Source organism: Sitophilus oryzae, unplaced genomic scaffold, assembly GCF_002938485.1.
Source record: "Sitophilus oryzae breed Bouriz unplaced genomic scaffold, Soryzae_2.0 scaffold_1625_pilon_pilon, whole genome shotgun sequence".
NCBI lineage: Eukaryota > Metazoa > Arthropoda > Insecta > Coleoptera > Curculionidae > Sitophilus > Sitophilus oryzae.
In genome coordinates, this window is record NW_022146309.1 from 1,370,789 (window position 1) to 1,390,005 (window position 19,217).

At 33.3% G+C, this 19,217-nt stretch overlaps 1 protein-coding gene across 2 annotated transcripts in view; it reads left to right on the top strand.

Annotated features, from left to right (window-relative positions):
* LOC115880489 (E3 ubiquitin-protein ligase Su(dx)) overlaps positions 1-19,217 on the top strand; it is a 62,237-nt gene that overhangs the window by 20,604 nt on the left and 22,416 nt on the right. For both annotated transcript variants that reach the window (XM_030897697.1, XM_030897696.1), the window contains exons 5-11: positions 2,606-2,812; positions 7,137-7,281; positions 7,340-7,521; positions 10,920-11,077; positions 13,674-13,786; positions 13,846-13,980; positions 14,062-14,584. In XM_030897697.1, the coding sequence (XP_030753557.1) occupies positions 2,606-2,812; positions 7,137-7,281; positions 7,340-7,521; positions 10,920-11,077; positions 13,674-13,786; positions 13,846-13,980; positions 14,062-14,584 (1,463 nt within the window). The remainder of the gene's footprint in view (positions 1-2,605; positions 2,813-7,136; positions 7,282-7,339; positions 7,522-10,919; positions 11,078-13,673; positions 13,787-13,845; positions 13,981-14,061; positions 14,585-19,217) is intronic.

Sequence of the window (19,217 nt, forward strand, 5' to 3'; positions counted from 1 at the left end):
CAATATCACAGCTTAAAATTGACAAAGCGGCAGGTCCTGATAATATCCCCGCTGAATTATTTAAGATCACAACCCAAAAAGCATTGCACAGCTACTACAGATAATAATAAAAATCAGTTTGGAAACAGAACATATCCAATCAACGTGAAAAGAAGGACTTCAATAAGTTCCCAGGTAAATAAGCTGTCACAATTAAAAAGAGAAATGGCTAAAGGAATTTAGTCCAGAAAAAAACAACAATCTGCTGATACACTCTTAATGCGCAGGTTTAGGCTGGTATCGAAATTACGGTCCCGGAAGCGTATTTACATAGTATACTACGGCACAGAACCCCATAGAACGCGGCGGCTCTGTAACGCAGTATGGTATGTAGTTGTAAACCGCCCTTATTTTCTACTACATACTATACTACGGTGCAGAACCGGTAGAAAGAAAAATGTATTTATGATGCTATAGTCTGATGTCCAACGAGAAGATCCTTGACAGTGATAAATGTATCTGTCATTTTAATTTCAAAGTAGTTTATTTTATTTTACAAAGAAATAAGTTGGTACAACTGGAACGCATAGCAGGAAATTAATATATATGTATTTAAAATTTGACTGACAAGTAACTTCAAAATATTGTGAAAAAAAACTGTATAAAACTGAAAAAATGTAACGAGTTATATTATTTAATAAAAAACGGTATGTGTTAATACAAAACAAACAAAAACAAGACACCACATACCAAAAAATATAAAAAGAACTAGGTATTTCTTACTTTCAAGCTTTATGAAACTTCCCGCATTTATGATTATATTTATCAATATAACTTATGTACAAATACAAATTTGTAATATTCCGCAGGAATAAATAAAACAACATAAATAAAACAAACTACTTTATTAAGAATAACACTTACCAAATTTTATACCTCACAGGTTTATTAATTAACTTTAATCTTATTTTTTTTTAAACCAGTACCTTTTGACATTATTTTTCTGCAGTACTAAAATCCATTATTTACCTATCGTGTGATGTCGATATTTTACAGCTACTCCAGTTTTTAGTATGTGTTTAGTATGGTCCTTCTACCATATTCGAGATGCACTTATCTACGACGAGATGGTATACGAACTTTATTGATAGTAACTTTATTGGTGTATCTGTATAAGACTTTCTGCCTGGGCAGCGAGTATTAACCATAAACTGTGCTCTGGGTTCTACAGTTAATTTTCACTCGATTTTTCCTCCACTTGACTTCAAAAGACACAAAACACACGTAATAACACGAATCAAAATGCATCATCTTCCAAAACGCAGGGTATTTGACAAAAGTTGTCACAAAATTATAACCTATAATTTGGCAAGACTTTGACAAACGTCAAAAATCTAAAGGCGAGTTCATACGCATCGGCGTCCGTTTGTCGTTCATCGTTCCGTCAAACCAATAAAATTGAAATACGATCTGTCATTTTTGAAATAAACCAATAAAACTGGTTAAAAACAACAAGTGACGACGCATGACGAATTTATATTTAAACCCATCCATAGTTAACTTAAAAATTATTAGAATTTTTTTTAGTAAAATTGTAAAGTAAGATTGGTATGGGACGTCATCTGCTTTTCTTCTGTCATCGTCTGTCGAAATCTTACCTGAGAAAAAAAAAACAGTATATTATTGTTGTTTAGTGCCAAAAATTAGTAATACAATATTAAATTTTAATGTGTTATATTAATATTGATATTTTATTGTTGATAATAATTGACAATTTAGATATACAGGGTGTCCCAGAATAGCTCTCGGCTGTACCTCGGAAAGTATTAGCCGTAGGGACTATGGAAAAAAATATTTATAACTAAAGGGGCTATGAGAAATTGCTGGAAATTATTTTCGAGTTTGTAAAACGGCCGCTAGAGGGCGCAACTGCTATGGAAAATAAGAAAATAGAATTTTTACAAAATTTTGTCTAGATAATGGGTACTATAAATAATAGCTTCATAATCTTCAGTAAATTTTCGATTTTTTTTGTTAAAACCATTTTCCTCTATCTGCTAAAATAAAATGCGGGGGGAATGTTAGATCTATCTTTATTTAAATGTTAATAACTCCCGACTGGAGGATCAGAATCCAACAAACGAGAGCTTCTTTCTACCGGCTCTGCACCGTAGTATAGTATATAGTAGAAAATGAGGGCGGTTTACAACTACATACCATACTGCGTTACAGAGCCCCCGCGTTCTATGGGGCTCCTTTACTATGTAAATACGCGTCCCGCAATCGATTCACTAACGGTGACAACTCTTGTTAGAACACAAAACTTATCGTTCACTAAACGATTCTCTCGTGGTTGGAAACCACTCCTTTTCTCCACTGCGCAGAAGTATAAACGGGTTTAACGATTTTAGACAAACAAAAACTTTTATATAGAATGCATTTTTCTCAAAAAAAAATATATAAAAATGTTTCCCCTTTTAAACACAATCCGGGAACATACTGTTGCATATTTAGCTATTTTCGAAATAAATATTAGTTTCTCATTGAGTTTGACGACATGAATTTAGAGAAATATAAACTTTTTGGGATTATAAACTTATAAAATCATTATATGTTATTTTTTCAGGTATTAAAATAAAACAACGGCATCAAGGAAGCGAGAATGTTGTGCCAACCGAAACAGTGTCTGATACATCTACTAGAGGGGAAAGGCCTGCTAGACCGGAAAGGCCAGCACCATCCCCACCTATATCGCCTCCAACACACCAGTTGGAACCTACACAAACAATATCACCTTTGGCTACTTCATCTAGCAATAATAATATTCCGAATGGTATGTAAATATATTTTTATACTAGTTGAAGCCTGGCGCATCCGCCAGGACATCAGGAAAAAAACCTTTTTATTTTTTGTTTAATTAAATGAAAAACAAAAATCCGACGACGACAGTTTTTAGAAGAGCCAATTAGCTATCTTTTAGTAAAAAAACAACTTTCTAGAGCAAGTCGTTACTTCAGTAGAGACGACACAGATAAACATTAGCATTTTATATATGTAGATATACAGGGTTGTTCACCACATACGACACGGAGTATTGTAGCTAAACGATGAGATTTTTACAAATTGTAAGTTTGGGGTTCGTTGAAGGACTATTAGAGCTACAATTTAAAAATATTTTTACAAGATACAGAGTGTCCCAAATAAATAAAAAATATCAAAGTTGTATTTTTTTAAATGGAACACCCTGTATATTATTACATTTTTAGTTTCTACGATTAAAATAAAGGTAAATTTGATTAAGGTTTATTATACTTAAACATTACGTTTTTGAAATATTTTCAATTTTGTGAAATTGCAGTAAAAATTTTAAAGCTTTATTTCTCCAAGGGTATCAATGTTTTTAATACTAAATATTTAATGAAGTTTATTTATTGATCAGTTATTGTGTTGCAATAATAAAAATAATACTACTTTATAGAGAGTGTCTAAAAATTTACTTTAAATAATTATTAACTTCAAACGGCAACAACTTCTTTAATTTAAATAGAATGCCCTGTATATTTTAGGAGAATCAGATGCACAATTAAATTGTCTATCAAATTGCATTATACCATTTTTTACCTATCCCTTCAAGTTTTCGTAGAAAATGCATTTTCTTATAATTTAGACCTCATTTATCAATATATCCATGGAATATTGACATTTTAGATTGTTTTTAAAGCAACAAATGTACAAAATGTACAGACTAGTAATATTATCGTTTTTAGCAAAACGATAATATTACTAGCCCATTGTATGCAAAAAGAAAACTATTTAAATCTTTATAAAAGAGTACACCATTAATTAAATATAACACCATTATTTCCGCCCATATACTAATTAATTACATACTTAATTGTGTTCGTTAATAAATTATTATAAATAAATGTGGATTTGAGTCAGAAATCAATATAATAATAAGTTTTCAAATTAAAGTCTCTGTTGTTATAAATAAGCATTTATTAAAAATGAATATCATTTTTAAGGTGTTACTTTTTATCACACTGTCTAATGCCCATACAAAATTCAGTTTTTTAGTATTTGGAGCAATTATTGTTAATCAACGCAAACAGTCAGTTAATGTAGTTTGAATACTGGAATCATGTTAATTGATCCTCTTTAACAAATATTTAAACAGTTTTTTTTTAATTTTTTAATGAAATAAATGAATTATACCGACAATATTAGTATCTGTACTCTTTAAAAATTTGGTACATCTGTAAAAATAATCTAAAATGTCAATAGTCCATGGGTATATTGATAAATAAGTTCTAAATTACAAGAAAATGCATTTTCTACGGAAACTTAAAGAGATAGGTAAAAAATGGTATAATATAAGTTGATAGAGAATTAAATTGTGCATCTGATTCTCGTAAAATATACAGGGTGTTCCATTTAAATTAAACAAGTTATTGCCGTTTGAAGCAAATAATTATTTAAAATAAATTTTTAGACACTCTGTATAAGGTAGTATTATTTTTATTATTGCAACACAATAACTGATCAGTAAATAAACTTCAGTAAACATTTAGTATTAAAAACTTTGATACCCTTGGAGAAATGAAGCCTTAAAATTTTAACTGCAATTTCACAAAATTGAAAATATTTCAAAACCGGTAAGGTTTAAGTATAATAAACCTTAATCAAATTTACCTTTATTTTAATCGTAGAAACTAAAAATGTAATAATATACAGGGTGTTCCATTTAAAAAAATACAACTTTGATATTTTTTACTTATTTGGGACACTCTGTATCTTGTAAAATTATTTTTAAATTGTACCTCTAATAGTCCTTCATCGAACCCAAAACTTACAATTTGTAAAAATCTCATCGTTTAGCTACAATACTCCGTGTCGTATGTGGTGAACAACCCTGTAGAAAAGTAAACATTTTTATACATAAACCATCTCTACTCAATACTATAATCCCCCTAGTACTACAAGGACGATTAGTCATATCGTCGCCTTCCACAGAAAGTGTTGTAACTAACAATTTACAAATTATACGTTTTGTTTGTAATGTTTGAAAAACCTTACATTTTGTAAAATAAATAAATAAATAAAAGAAAATGAAAAATGTAATGTTTTACAAAATGTAATGTTTTTCGATATTGCCGAAAAATGTTCAATGTGAATTTTTAGTTTTAATAGACAGAAAGAAGTGTTATTCAAGTAAACTAATTTAATGAAAGTTTTTAAATTCAAGAAGCCCTATAAGAGGGTTTCCTTTACAAAGTGAAGTAACATCATCAAAATTTTTCTTTAATAATAATATTTCAGTGGACTGTTAAAATTCTTAATATTCATGAGATACTTTTAAAATCTAAAAAGTCAGCCCAACCTATTGGGATGACTTTGTAGGAATTTTTTACCCGGCTAGTTCGAAAATAGGGTAAAGTTGACTGGTAATAAGAATTTCATCAATGTTTTTGAATTCTTGTTAGTAACGACACTTTGTGTGGAAGGCGACTATATAATAGTGTGAGTCTTAATAAGAATGTAGTATTTTTGTATTTTACGAAAATTGGCCTCCACGTCGACCACAAGGGCCTATTGTGGATCAGGTCTATAAAATTTTATTTCACCCTCGAGACCCGACCTTTTTATATAGGTGGTTATATCCGAGGTTACCAACGTTTCAAAAGTCTAGCATAGCTTTGCTAAACAACTCCAACTTGGTCTTCCTCCCAGCGAGGCAGGTACATATACTGTGCTTCATAGTCTCGTCAAATAGAGTCGGCCATTTGGTGTCTTCCACCAGTCCCATCCTCTGCAGATGTGATCCCAGCCTGCAGTGGCCTGTGTATACTGCATTGAGTATCAGAGTTCTCCGGTTCTGTGTTTGGATGGCCCTGCCAAGATTCTCTTGTCATGTTCCATCCCGGGTCTGTCGTTACAGTCTTTAAACGTCATTCCCCTAAGACGTTTATTATTTTTTGGAACATGTATGCCGGTTCTGGTCCCACAAATGACACCTGTTTTGGCGAGGGAGTCGGCACGTTTGTTTCGTTCATTTCCCTCTAGGCTGATGAATTGATATGTTTTTTATTTTTATGCTATAGGCTTGGTGCATTCTCCGCCGGTGCTGCCTCCATCAGAGAATATCGTAAACAACTAGTACTTACAAATATACGGGTTTAAATAGCGAGAAAACGAAAAATTTTTTATTTAATTATTCTAAAACTGTTAAGAAGTATAATTTGTGAAAATTCTAAAAATAAAAAAGTAAATATTTTCATGTCTTCAAAAGGTCTAACTTGTATTATAATTTATTATTCCAATCAAAAAAATAAAGGTACATAATTATAATTTTAGAAGATGTTCATAAAAAATTTAATCACTGGTTGATTAAAAAAAGTATACCATTAATATTGCAAATTATATTTTATCCTCTTATGTCTATTTAATTTTTTGATTATATAATGGGCACTTTGTTTAGTCACTTGTTTCGTCGAACTGCCTGAATCCATTTTAGCTTTTGATCAAATAGGTGTGAGAAACTATGAAGCTATAAAATATTGTTTCGGGAGAGTTGAATATCCGGGAGAGTTGAATTATTGATTGTTCACAACGCCTTAATTACGCTTTCCTTTACGCGTTAACATTTTTTCGGCAATTTTATTAACATTTGAAATTGTCACAAGTCACAACACAACACGACGCCTAGTTCGAATTCTTTTTCACTTATTTTTTACTACCCGAAACAGCGTTACATCACACAAACCTCGTACCTGAGTGTTTTATAGTCTCAATAACTGCACTCGCAAAAAACTAAAATACTTAAATATTATGACCAAACATGACCAAACCACGATTTCAATATTATTTTAATGCTATCAACATGACGGCAGCATGAAATAGGTACTGATAATTTCTGATTTTTGCTGTTGAAGCGCTGCGGTCGGAATTTGTTGAAATCAAATGAAATGCACCAAGCCGATAGAAACGTATCTCTTTATAAGTTAATTACACTTACAACTAACATTTTACTTTTGGATAAAAGAAAATATCTTTTTGTCAAACATATTAATACGAATACGTCCAGAAGTATCACAAGTGCGCGCGAGTATTTCAGATATTGAAAAATAAGATTAGTTATCAGCTTATTATATGTATAGGTAGTATTGGACCACCTGCAACAGTACCTAATGGAGCTGTTCCAGCAGAACAAGATGAGTTTAGGCAAGATGAACCTTTACCTCCCGGTTGGGAAATGAGGTTTGATACCTATGGAAGAAGATATTATGTCGATCATAATACCAGGTGATTCAAATTTATTGTAAGTTGTTACAATGTGTTAATTCAATTGTGTATTTTTTAGATCTACTTCGTGGGAAAGGCCTCAGCCTCTTCCTGCTGGTTGGGAATTAAGACGTGACCCAAGAGGTAGGGTTTATTATGTAGATCATAACACCAGAACCACTACATGGCAAAGGCCTAATTTAGAAAGATTACAACACTTTGAGCAATGGCGGGGGCAAAGACAGAATGTGGTACAGCAAGGTAGGACATTTATTATTACCTTAAATTTATTTAATAAGTAAAGTTTATTCCCATTTTTACGAAAGATGATAGAAATACACTTGTCGTTTCACTGTTTTATAATTTTAATGCAGAGTTTATTACATAACTTACCTCTCGCATGTATTTGTGATGTGTGTCATCAGTGTTTCACAAGTACACGGGATCTACAGTTTATCGCCAAATCCGAACGGTGCTTAATTCAAAGCTGTAGTCATTAAACCAAAATATTACTACATCTATATCTCTGACTACTACCACAGATTATACAGATTATAAACGTACCGTCAAAAGCATTGTTTTTCGTGGTTCCAATTTTCGGAGTCGCGCACTAGTTAGGTTACTAGTTTGCGCACAAGCACGGCCACTTATGGTTTATGGCCTCTAAAATTGTGCACAGCGCCTGACCGGCCCAGTTATTACGCTGTTTAAACGCGAGTTTATTTTTGCGCACAAGAAATTTTACTCGTTTGCTCATCATCATAAAAAGCAATTTTCGTACCACGAATTACGGACAAGATTTTTATCTGTATACTTGTAGGATACCTAATATGTGCTACTACTAACCAACTGTTTGTTTTGTGTGGTCTGTGGTCTGTTTCTGATTAAATGTTTTGGTTATTATTGTAACGTTTTTAGTTCGTTACATGTCTTTTTTACATATAATATATGATGTCTGGCCTATCGTCACCGGATTCCCTCTCGTTCAGGCCTGATCATTTTGTTGGTACGCTTGGCGTAATTTTTACGTTCCCTAGTCACCAACCCTGCTATCGTTTCACTATTCTGTGGAGGCGCGCGCTGTCAACATCGCTTCTGTCAACTCTCTGTGATTTAACGGCACTTTTGGTTTGACCGTTTGGCCTGTCAGACGCCATTAGTCCCAGTTTTTTTTAGAAATGGTGATTATTTAAATCTTGCTGTATAATCTGAATCAGCTGCTATTTCGAGGCTACAGGTAAAGATGAGTTATTACCTTTTATAGATTCGATATTATTATTGAATATTTTTAGGGTAGAGTTACGGATGTCCCAACTTGTATTTGTATTTTGCTGGCACGTTGGCGTCCCTTTTCTTTTGTCCTCCAGAATGTCACATGGAAGAAAGGACATATTCTTTATTATTTAGTGAGCCCTCGGAAGTAATTCGAGGTAGGTTCATTTTGTTTGTTAGACCTTGTTTGATTTTAAACAAGAGTTTCGTATTTTTAGGGTCCAAGGTACGTACTATTTACAAGGTACGGGCATTATCCAAGGTCCTAGTAGTATCCAAGGTACGGGTAGTGTTCCCCTGTACCGTTGTCATATGGGCGGGCTGTGTCCAAGGTTATGGTTCAAGTTACGGACAATATCCAAGGTCCTAGTAGTGTTCCAAGGTACGGGTAGTGTCCCCATATTGCTACAGTATGGATACAGCGTAAGCCCCATGCTGCTTCGTTCCCATTTCTCAGTCTAGTCAGTAGTTACGGCTGTATCAATTCATGGTGTCCTCACTCTGGCCCCCTTTTGTTGTATTAGATGGCCGAGTACAGAGATGCGAGACCACCTCACGCTGCTACTGTTTGAATCAAGATTACATAAAGAACAGCTAAGTGTAGATTTACGTTCTAGTTTTTATGTTTTAGATTTTCTATATTTTCGGTCTTAAACAGTAACGTACATTTTAAATAATATCGTACAGACTATATTTAGTTGTTAGATTATTAAGAACATTTATGTCGATTTAATAGTTACAATGTGATTTAGATTTTAGGTTTCACTATATTACGCCTTGTAATAGTATTACTTTTTTTTATAGATATTATTATTGCACTAACATCATATAAAATATATCAAATTAATTAAAGTAATGCTACATTTCATATATTCTCTTAAACTTTACATGTCTTGTATTTTATCATAGTTGTTTTCATAGATAATTTAGTACAATTCTTAACACCACTTTCGTTGACATATAACCACTATAATAATTATTAAAATTGTACAATGCTATTTACCATCACAGTCCATCATGAATAAATATAGTCATTAGTTTTAAGTAATATACAACTGTGTTTTCTTTCTCTGTACATGCCTGGCGCCCAATATCTGTATTTTTTTGTTTATTGTTATTGATTAGTTTTCTCTCTAGTGAAATACCTTATCCACGACTGCTCTCCGATGAAAAGCTGCCGTTCGCAGTGGTAATGTTTTATAAAAAACGCTTCATTTTATCTTTGTTATTATTCATTATTTATAATGATCTACAGTAATTTTATTAAATTATACGAATATTCTCGTTGATTATTAGTTTGAAATAAATATGACAGTGTCCTCCAATGAAAATACGAGTTACTAACTCTAAAGTCTAATTCTGAGCTGGCAAATGAGCTAGATGCTTTACCTAGACCGTTATTCAGAAGCTACAAACATATTAATGAAAATATGCATGAAAATTTACTTCCTAGCACACAGCCAGAGGATACTGGTACACATCAAGGTTGGTACAGTATAAGTTTATTATAGTGATTTTCTTGGCCGCGTATGGTAAAGATTGTTACCCAGTGTTACCACAAGTTTATTTTTCATCAGGGTAGATTAACACAAGATAGCGGGGTTAAATTGTTTTATAAAGGGGTAGATCTACCCCGAATGGTATAGCTGTGGCAACACTGCCGCTATCACTTTTTCTCTCGCTAGCTCGTGCGTCACGGCCCGGCCGTCTCACGGGTCATTCAAGGCCGAGCCGATTTATTATTTTCCTAAGAAAGACTCGAGGACTTCTATGCTTGTGTGGTCTAGGCTGCTGAGACTATAAAACCATTGTGAACTACTTTTCACAACAGATGACAAAGTTTAGGTTATAACATTATACTCAAAATGAAATAAAAACATATAAATGGGTTGGGCAACGGCCTAGCTACGTCGAAACACCGGTTCCCGTTAGATCACTGAAGTTAAGCGACGTACGGCGATACTAGTGGATGGACGGGTGACCGTCTGGAAACTCTGTCGTGCTGTTGTTCCATGGCAAGAGTGTAAAATCTATTGACACACACTGCTCATTCACGCCGGTTTGAGGCCGGATGAGAGTGGATATTTCGTGAGTTTGAGTCGATTTAGACACTCGCCAAGTCGGTAGGCCATTGACCATGATATGGCCGACGACCGCGGTTCGGATTCCGCGTAAACAAAGTAGGTTCCGTCCAGATTAGCCCTGGCATTATTTTCCACTTTCTGACAAAAAAGAAGGAAATTCACTTGGAAATAACCTTTACTTGAAACATTCAAATTAATTATCTTGAAATTTTTTTAACAAACCAGACGCGTGAAAAAACCTGTATACTACTAATGCTATTTTGTCTTTTTTCTCTTTAACTTGGCGGTGGAATTTATTTTCAGGAAATCAAAGATTTTTATACCCCCAATACCAAGCTGGAAATGGATCTCTTCCAGGAACGTCAGCTGCTGTTGATGACGATGATAGTTTAGGTCCATTACCTCCAGGTTGGGAAAGAAGAGTTCAACCTGAAGGCCGACCTTATTTTGTAAATCACAAGGTAGGCATAGCTCATATACTAAGGGCTGGCAAAGGTTAGTCTTGGGTCGAGATTTCCGTATGTAAGAAGAGTACAATTGGTTTATAATGTAGTGAACAAAGAGAGGACAGTAAACACGTTGCTAAACGTACAAAATAAACCGAGAAACTGTGCACATCGCTAAGAGACGTGGAAGGGGATATAGCAGATTTGTCGCAGTTGACCAGTCGACCCAATCATTACCTCTGTCAGTACTTAAAATTCTAGGGAAGGGTGTACGTCATGCGTTCAGCTTCACGATTTAATTACGTCTCGTGATACTTGATTTGTTTATTTATTAACGAGTCGTTGTAATTTTCCCTATAGCTTGAATTTTTTTAAGTGCAAGCTAGAAACACTTGCATTTTTGGTAAAAATAAGTGGAATTGAGTGGGTGTTCGATAGTGGTCGCGCTATTAGAACTCTGAATTCAAAAATCGATATCTCGAAATCTATTAGAAATAATAGATTTTAGTTTTTTCAAGAACTTTGTTAATATTTCTGCTGTATTTTCTTTGTAGACAGTATGTGAAAATCTTTATCAATAAAAAAATTACAGGATTGCTGAAAATTGCTATGCTCTAAAAGTAAATGGATGGATTGTTTACAATTTTTTAATGGAAAAAACAACCTTATCGAATTTTTCTTATGTAAACATATTGTAAAATATCCGATCTTGAAAATAAAAAAAGCTTCAATATCTAAAGTGGTTCTTGAGTTATGGCCTGTTATGTGTTAAAAAGTTGAGTTTTTAAATTATCGCGATTACTGACGTTTTCTCGTTATAAAAAAAATGACACCCTAACGATATCCTTACAATTCCATTTCAGATGCTCAGAAACATGTCTAATGATTTTATCTAGTTATCTCTTGAAAAAATGTCTTTTAAAAATAAGCGGTTTGCGATCGTGATTTTACTTTACTTGATAGGGAAAGGCGTATCGGCAACGCAGCAACAGCACACCGTCGCGCGTCGCGTCGGTCGGTCGCATTTCTCTCACTCCGACTTAATAAGATCCCTATGCGATTTACTTCCACACATGTAAATGCCGACCCAAAAGTAACAGTTGCTAGCACGGTATATCAGTACAGTTTATTACATTTATATAAGATGCTTAGAAAGATATCATAATTTACAAATCTGATTGATTAATATTTAGAAACATTCTGCCATTCTGTTGTTTTTTTTTTTACTTTTTTATTCAAACTTCTCTTATCTTCTCTCATTAAAATATAGACTCTTATTACACTAAAATTTTTAGTAGAGTAAGAAAGAAATTGTCAGTCTCCAGAGAAATTATTTGGTTATCTTTATTTAATGCATCTGTAATACAGTGGTTTTGTTAGTAATTTTGGCAAAAATGAATCCAACTACGTATACTAAGGGCTGGCAAAGGTTAGTTTTGAGTCGAGATTTCCATATGTACGAAGAGTTTATAATGTACTGAACAAAGAAAAAACAGTAAAAACGTTGCCAAATGTATGAAATATACCGAGAAACTGTGCACATTGCTAAGAGACGTGAAAGGGTGATAAGAAGATTCGTCGCGGTCGACCCAATCAGTACTTAAAATTCTAGGGAAGGGTGTACGTCATGCGTTCAGCTTCACGATTTAATCACGTCTCGTGATACTTTATTTGTTTATTTATTAACGAGTGGTAATTTTCTCAATAGCTTGTAAATTTTTAAGTGCAAGTTAGAAAACCTTGCACTTTTGGTATAAATAAGTGGAATTGAGTTGGTGTTTGACAGTGGTCGCGTTATTAGTGAATTTAAAAATCGATCTCTCGAAATCCATTAGAAACAATTGATAGTAGGCTTTTTTAAAAATTTTCTTAATATTTGTGCTATATTTTCTTCGCAGACAGTATGTGAATATATTTATACATAAAAAAGTTACATGATTGCTGAAAATTGCTATACACTAAAAAGCCTATCGAATTTTTCTTATTTAAACATCTTGTAAAAGATCCGAACTTCAAAATAAAAAGAAGTTTCAATATCTGAAGTGGTCGTTGAGTATCGCGTGTGACATGACCTGACATGACATGGCGCGACCGACATGACTCGACGCGGCACTCGCGCTTCTTGGTGGTCCGCCAAATTGAGACGCAGTTTTTCACCTCTGCGATCGTATAAAAACGGCTGCAAAAAAATGTCTGATTTACCATCGAAACAATTATTGTAACTAAACTTTAGTTCTAAATCAGCATCAGATGATGCGAAAGTGGAAATTTTACTGTATTCAATAATCAAAATTAATGAACGCGAACGCGAGGCACGCGTCAGGTTACACGGGTCGCGTCTTGCTGCCAATTTGCGCTGTCCCATTTATTTCTGTTGTTTAAAAAAGTCGCGTCGTGTCAGGTCATGTCACACGTGATAGACGCGACTCAATTTGCGCTTAGCCTAACGCATTTGGGGTGGCAGGTACCAACTTTGAACGAACGATAAAAATAGTAAATAAATAATTTTTACGTGACCCTCCAGGAGTTTGGAACTTTGAATAGCAAAACATATTCTGGGACCAACCAGAATATGGTAAGGAAATTTTAATTCTTTGTCTATTTTTTGTAGAATCGAACAACACAGTGGGAAGATCCAAGAACGCAAGGTCAAGAAATTGGGGATGTGGACGATATACCATTACCTGCTGGATGGGAAATTCGCTATACAGAAGATAATAAAAGGTTTTACTTATTCTGTTTTCTCCAGTTGGTATACTTATACTGTCTAATTTTACTTTCAGATATTTTGTTGACCATAATGCGAAAATTACGACGTTTGAAGATCCACGGCCAGGTGCTCCAAAGGGTGCTAAAGGTACTTATGGTGTTCCTAGAGCCTATGAAAGGTCTTTTAAATGGAAAATCAGTCAATTCAGGTACAGTAAATTTGTAGTTATTAAATTATTTTGTGTGAATTTTGTATTTATAATAATTAAATTATATTGTTTTCCTTCTAGATTTTTATGTCATAGTAATGCATTGCCAAGTCATATTAAAATTCAAGTATCAAGACAGACTTTATTTGAAGACTCTTTTCACACGATAATGAGATTACCAGCTTATGAATTGCGTAGAAGATTGTATATTATTTTTAAAGGGGAGGAAGGTTTGGATTATGGTGGTGTTAGTAGAGAATGGTTTTTCCTTGTCTCGCATGAAGCATTAAATCCAATGTATTGTCTATTTGAGTATGCAAACAAAAACAATTACAGTTTGCAAATCAATCCAGCCTCTTACGTAAATCCCGAGCATTTGACGTATTTCAAGTTTATAGGAAGATTTATAGCCATGGCACTATATCACGGAAGATTTATTTATTCTGGATTTACTATGCCATTTTATAAAAGAATGTTGGGAAAAAAATTAGTTATGAAAGATATTGAGAGCATCGATCCAGAGTTTTATAATTCTCTTGTGTGGACCAAAGAAAATAATATTGATGAATGTGGATTGGAACTATATTTTAGTGTAGATTTTGAGGTAAGATAATCATACAGAGTTCTAAGTATAACATCGTTTTTTTCTTGCCTTTCAGCTATTGGTTAATAAGGCAATAATAAGTACAAAAATTTGTTATTTATTTAAAAAAATAATCAATATTTAATTTAATTTACCAACACCACGGTACTGGCAACTGCCGTTTTTAAAAATAAGTTTTAACATGACACAGACTCATTGCACTTTTTCATCTGTATGAAGTTTGTAAACATTACTTAACTGAGGTACTTTCGTTATTGCTTACTACTTGGTTTATTAATTTTAATATACAGGGTGTCCCACTTAAGATGGATACAAGCCAATATCTTGGTTGTTTGTTGAGCGATTTTTTTCATTTTTGGCTGGAGGCTGTACGGCTATAAGACGTACATTTTGCCCAAGGTAAGAAATGCGATACCTCATAGACGTACGTTTAAATGGGGTTTGATATTTTTCGAGTCAAGAGTAAACTACCCTTAGGGCAGTATTTATTTAAAATCTGATAAATTATATTGAATCCTCCTTACCTAAGATACTGAAGTTCCAATTTTTATAAATATTGATACAGGGTGTATCATTAAAATAAGACATTTTTATTTTTATTATTATTTTTTTAAGTACTTACGACGCCACTGGATAAACAACTGGTTTATTATCGATAACCAATTATCAATTAATAATCGATTTAAGCTTCCATAATAATTAAGATACGATACAAAAAAACTAAATATTTTCAATTTATTTTGTTTACTTTAAAAAATTGTTTTTAGGTTTCCCAATACAAATGAATAAAATGAGTTACAAAATAATTTAAAACCCCAGTTTTCAATTGAATCTGAAATATGATTTTTATTCGTTTTATTGAGGAATATTTAAAAAAATCCAAATACATAGTTAATTATTTAAAACAGTACTATTAACTTTGGAAAATATGCTCTAAACAAAGATTTATAAAACTATAACGAACTAAAAGTCAACATCTTCGACCAAACCACCATAATTTCTAATGCATTTTTCATAAATTTTCCTATTTCTTAAACAAACTTTTCGTAATTCTTGTCTGGAAATTTGTTCACATTCTTGTCTTATTCGAGTTTTCAATACTTCTAATGTTCGTGGACGGGTTTTATAAACTTTATTTTTGATAGTTCCCCACAGAAAGAAATCCAGAGGTGTGATGTCTGGAAACCTAGGGGGCCATTGGCCATTTATCTTGAAAATTTTCATTAACCCATCTTCTTACAGGTGGAACATTATGGATCGGAAACTCATTTTATTCGTTTGTATTAGCAAACTTAAAAAACAATTTTTTAAAGTAGGTAAACAAAATAAATTGAAAATATTTAGTTTTTTGTATCTTAATTATTATGGAAGCTATTAGAAAACTTAAATCGATTATGAATTGATAATTGGTTATAATTGGTTATTGATAATAAACCAGTTGTTTATCCAGTGGCGTCGTAAGTACTTAAAAAAATAATAATAAAAATAAAAATGTCTTATTTTAATAACACACCCTGTATCAATATTTAGCAAAATTAGAACTTAAGTATCTTGGGTAAGGAGGATTCTATATAATTTATCAGATTTGAAATAAATACTGTCCTAAGGGTAGTTTACTCTTGCCTCGAAAAATATCAAACCCCATTAAAACGTACTTGGAAGAAAATTATAATAAATCAAAAGATTATTAAGATTTTAACACCCTGTAGCTACGAAATACAGCAAAATCGGACCTATGTTGATATGAAAAATAAATCTTATTTTTACCTGACGAATCACCCCACGAGAGATGTCACATGTTTTTTGAAAAACCCTGTATAAGAAAACAAAATGAAAAATTGCTTAAATCCGATGACTATCTGTTATTTTATAATAGCTATTTAGAGATAACATAACGCAACAGTTGTACTTCTAAAAAATAACAGGTACAAAATAACGATCAAATATATTTTTCCAATGCTCCCTGATTAAAAATTAGTGTTTTTAACACAGCCATGGCACTCTAGATTGAAATTTAAAATACAATTTGTTTTTCAGCCAATATGTCCAAAGATATGATATGATATGTCATTGGATTCAGGGTGTCATTTTCTATCGAATAAAGTAAAAAAATACTGAGGGTGCCATTTAAAAATCAAAAGTTGTAGTCATTTCCGGTGAAAGAGGAAGTAGATTTTCGAAACAATTGAATACGTCCATCAATCCTAATTTATGGCATATACTAACATACCAAATCTCGTTTTTTCATCTGAAAAAATAAAAAAGTTATAGGCGGTGAGCCACTTTTGTGACGCACCCTGTATACATATCAATTTATCAATTGATTAGTTTGAAATACTTATGGCATTAAAAAAATACCAAGTTGCAGGCAAGTCCTACTAAAGGACATCACACTGTAATCTGGGTGTTCCATTTTGGTTGAAATCATGCGGTATGTCCGTTATCAGTGAAGATAAAAGGATACCGTTTGCACAAACTGGTCCTACTTTTTTGTCAAACGGAAGATGCTGTAAACGAAATTTTAGTATGCCTCTTTGTAAGTTACAGGGCCGTTTGAAAACTTTGCAATTATTGTTATTATATGACAGGTATCGAGAATGTGAAAACTGTACCTTGTAGAACTTTTTACTTAGAATACAGTGGCGTTGTCTGTTTTTCAACGAAAAAAATTTTTTGTACTTATGAGCTAAAATTATGTTTTCTCAAATCGTATGGGTCTATATCGCATTGGTCCCAATTCATTGATTTAGGAAATAGTCGTTCAAAAATTCTAATAGTTTCAAAGTTGTGAGCGGGAGCACCATCTTGCTGGAAGTATATTTCACCGTAAATTGACTAAAGAAATATGCTTTACAAGTGCCGGTAAGATAGATTCCAATATTTACAAATAGCAGTAGAGTATTAAGTTCCCCTGATATACCGGGTGGTCCGAATTGTGTTCCGGAAACTTCGGCAGCATATTCTGCAGATAAAAATATGTAAAAAAGTTCGTATAAATGTATGTCCTAAAATGCTTAGTTTCGGAGATGCAGGATGTAAAAGTTTCATTTTATTTCGATTTTTTCCAAATAATTTCTGAAGTAACGTCAATATTTGGATGAAAATTGGTGTCTGGGATTTTTTTGACATGAGAAACTTGATTTTGATGTCAATATGACTCCTATTTGTAGGGGGCGTCACCTACATGTATTTTAAATGTTTTGAAGAGTAATAACTTTTTATCCGTACTTGTATAAAACTAGTGAGTGAAAAAATATACATTTCCGTGATTCTTTACGTAAAAAATGTCTCTTGGTAAAAATCATATATATCAACATATAATTTATGTCAATGATGACAAGTATTGACAATTTTGAATATCCAAATATCTCGAGAACAATTGAAGGTGTGGCTGCAATAACTAGTGATGGGTTGTTATTTAACTATCTGTTATTTTATAACAATTATTTAGAAATGGCATAACGCAACCGTTACTACTTTTAAAAAATAACAGATATATAATAACGATACGCAGAGATCGACCGTTCGTGAAACGAAGTCGGCGCTCTGCACCGCCACGAAATTCGATGCTGCTCGAAGCAATTCCAAAAAACAACTAGTATGGATTATGGATGGAAAACATGTTATTTCGACAACCATCGATACAGGCGGCGAGATACAACGGAGTGGGGAATACGCTACGGCGCGGCGCGGCGAACGTAGCTCCATCGGTCGATGGTCGTGTGGGGCTTGCAACAGCTTAAAAATAATAGGATATAAAAGAAGCAGCTTTTTTGAGACAATTGCGGGCATAACGCCTGGCGGTTGAGATAACAGGAGTGGGAAAGGAACGCTGCTGCGTCTGTCGATTGTCGATGGAGGCTCGCAACGGGTTGGAGAAGCAGTCATTTTAGATACGTTGTTTTTTAACCTGTTACGAGCATAACAGAGCGGCGGTCGAGATAATCGGAGTGGGAAAGTAACGCTGCTGCTTCGGTCGATTGTCGATGGAGGTTCGAAACAGGTTGAAGAATAACGCATCAGTTGTTTTAGATATATTGTTTTTCAACCTGTTACGCGCATAACGGGCGGAGATCGAGATATTATGGCGCTGTATGTTTCAGTACTTACTTATTAAGTTTTAGTATTTATTTATTCTGAAAAATTTTCAGAATAATATTTTAAGATTTTTTAAAAATGTATACAGGGTGTTTTTAAAAATTTGGTCATTGATTAATCACGATCCTGCTTAAAGCCCTTGACGTAAAAAGCTGATTGACTTTAGGGTGTAGAGGTTCGATAAGAAGGGACTTTTCGAAACTCGAATTCTAAAGGGGTGAAACCACCCTCAAATATTAGAATATTTTTTATTTAAAAACCGGTGAGTTTTTCGGAAAAACTCTTAAACACGTACCTATATTTTATTTTGTTGTTTTACATATTGTCAAGAAAAATGGCCTATCCGCCAGAAATTGAAAATGTATTACTGGTTGCCTGCACAACCGCAACGTATCCGCCAGAAATTAAAAGACTTTTTCAGGCGCCATCTTTTAGTCAAGTCGAGAAGTAAGGGAATCAGACAATAGAATTGTCTGGTATGAAGAAGTACGCTTTCCGAGAATTGGGGAAATTTCGAGAAGCAGTCAATAGAGTA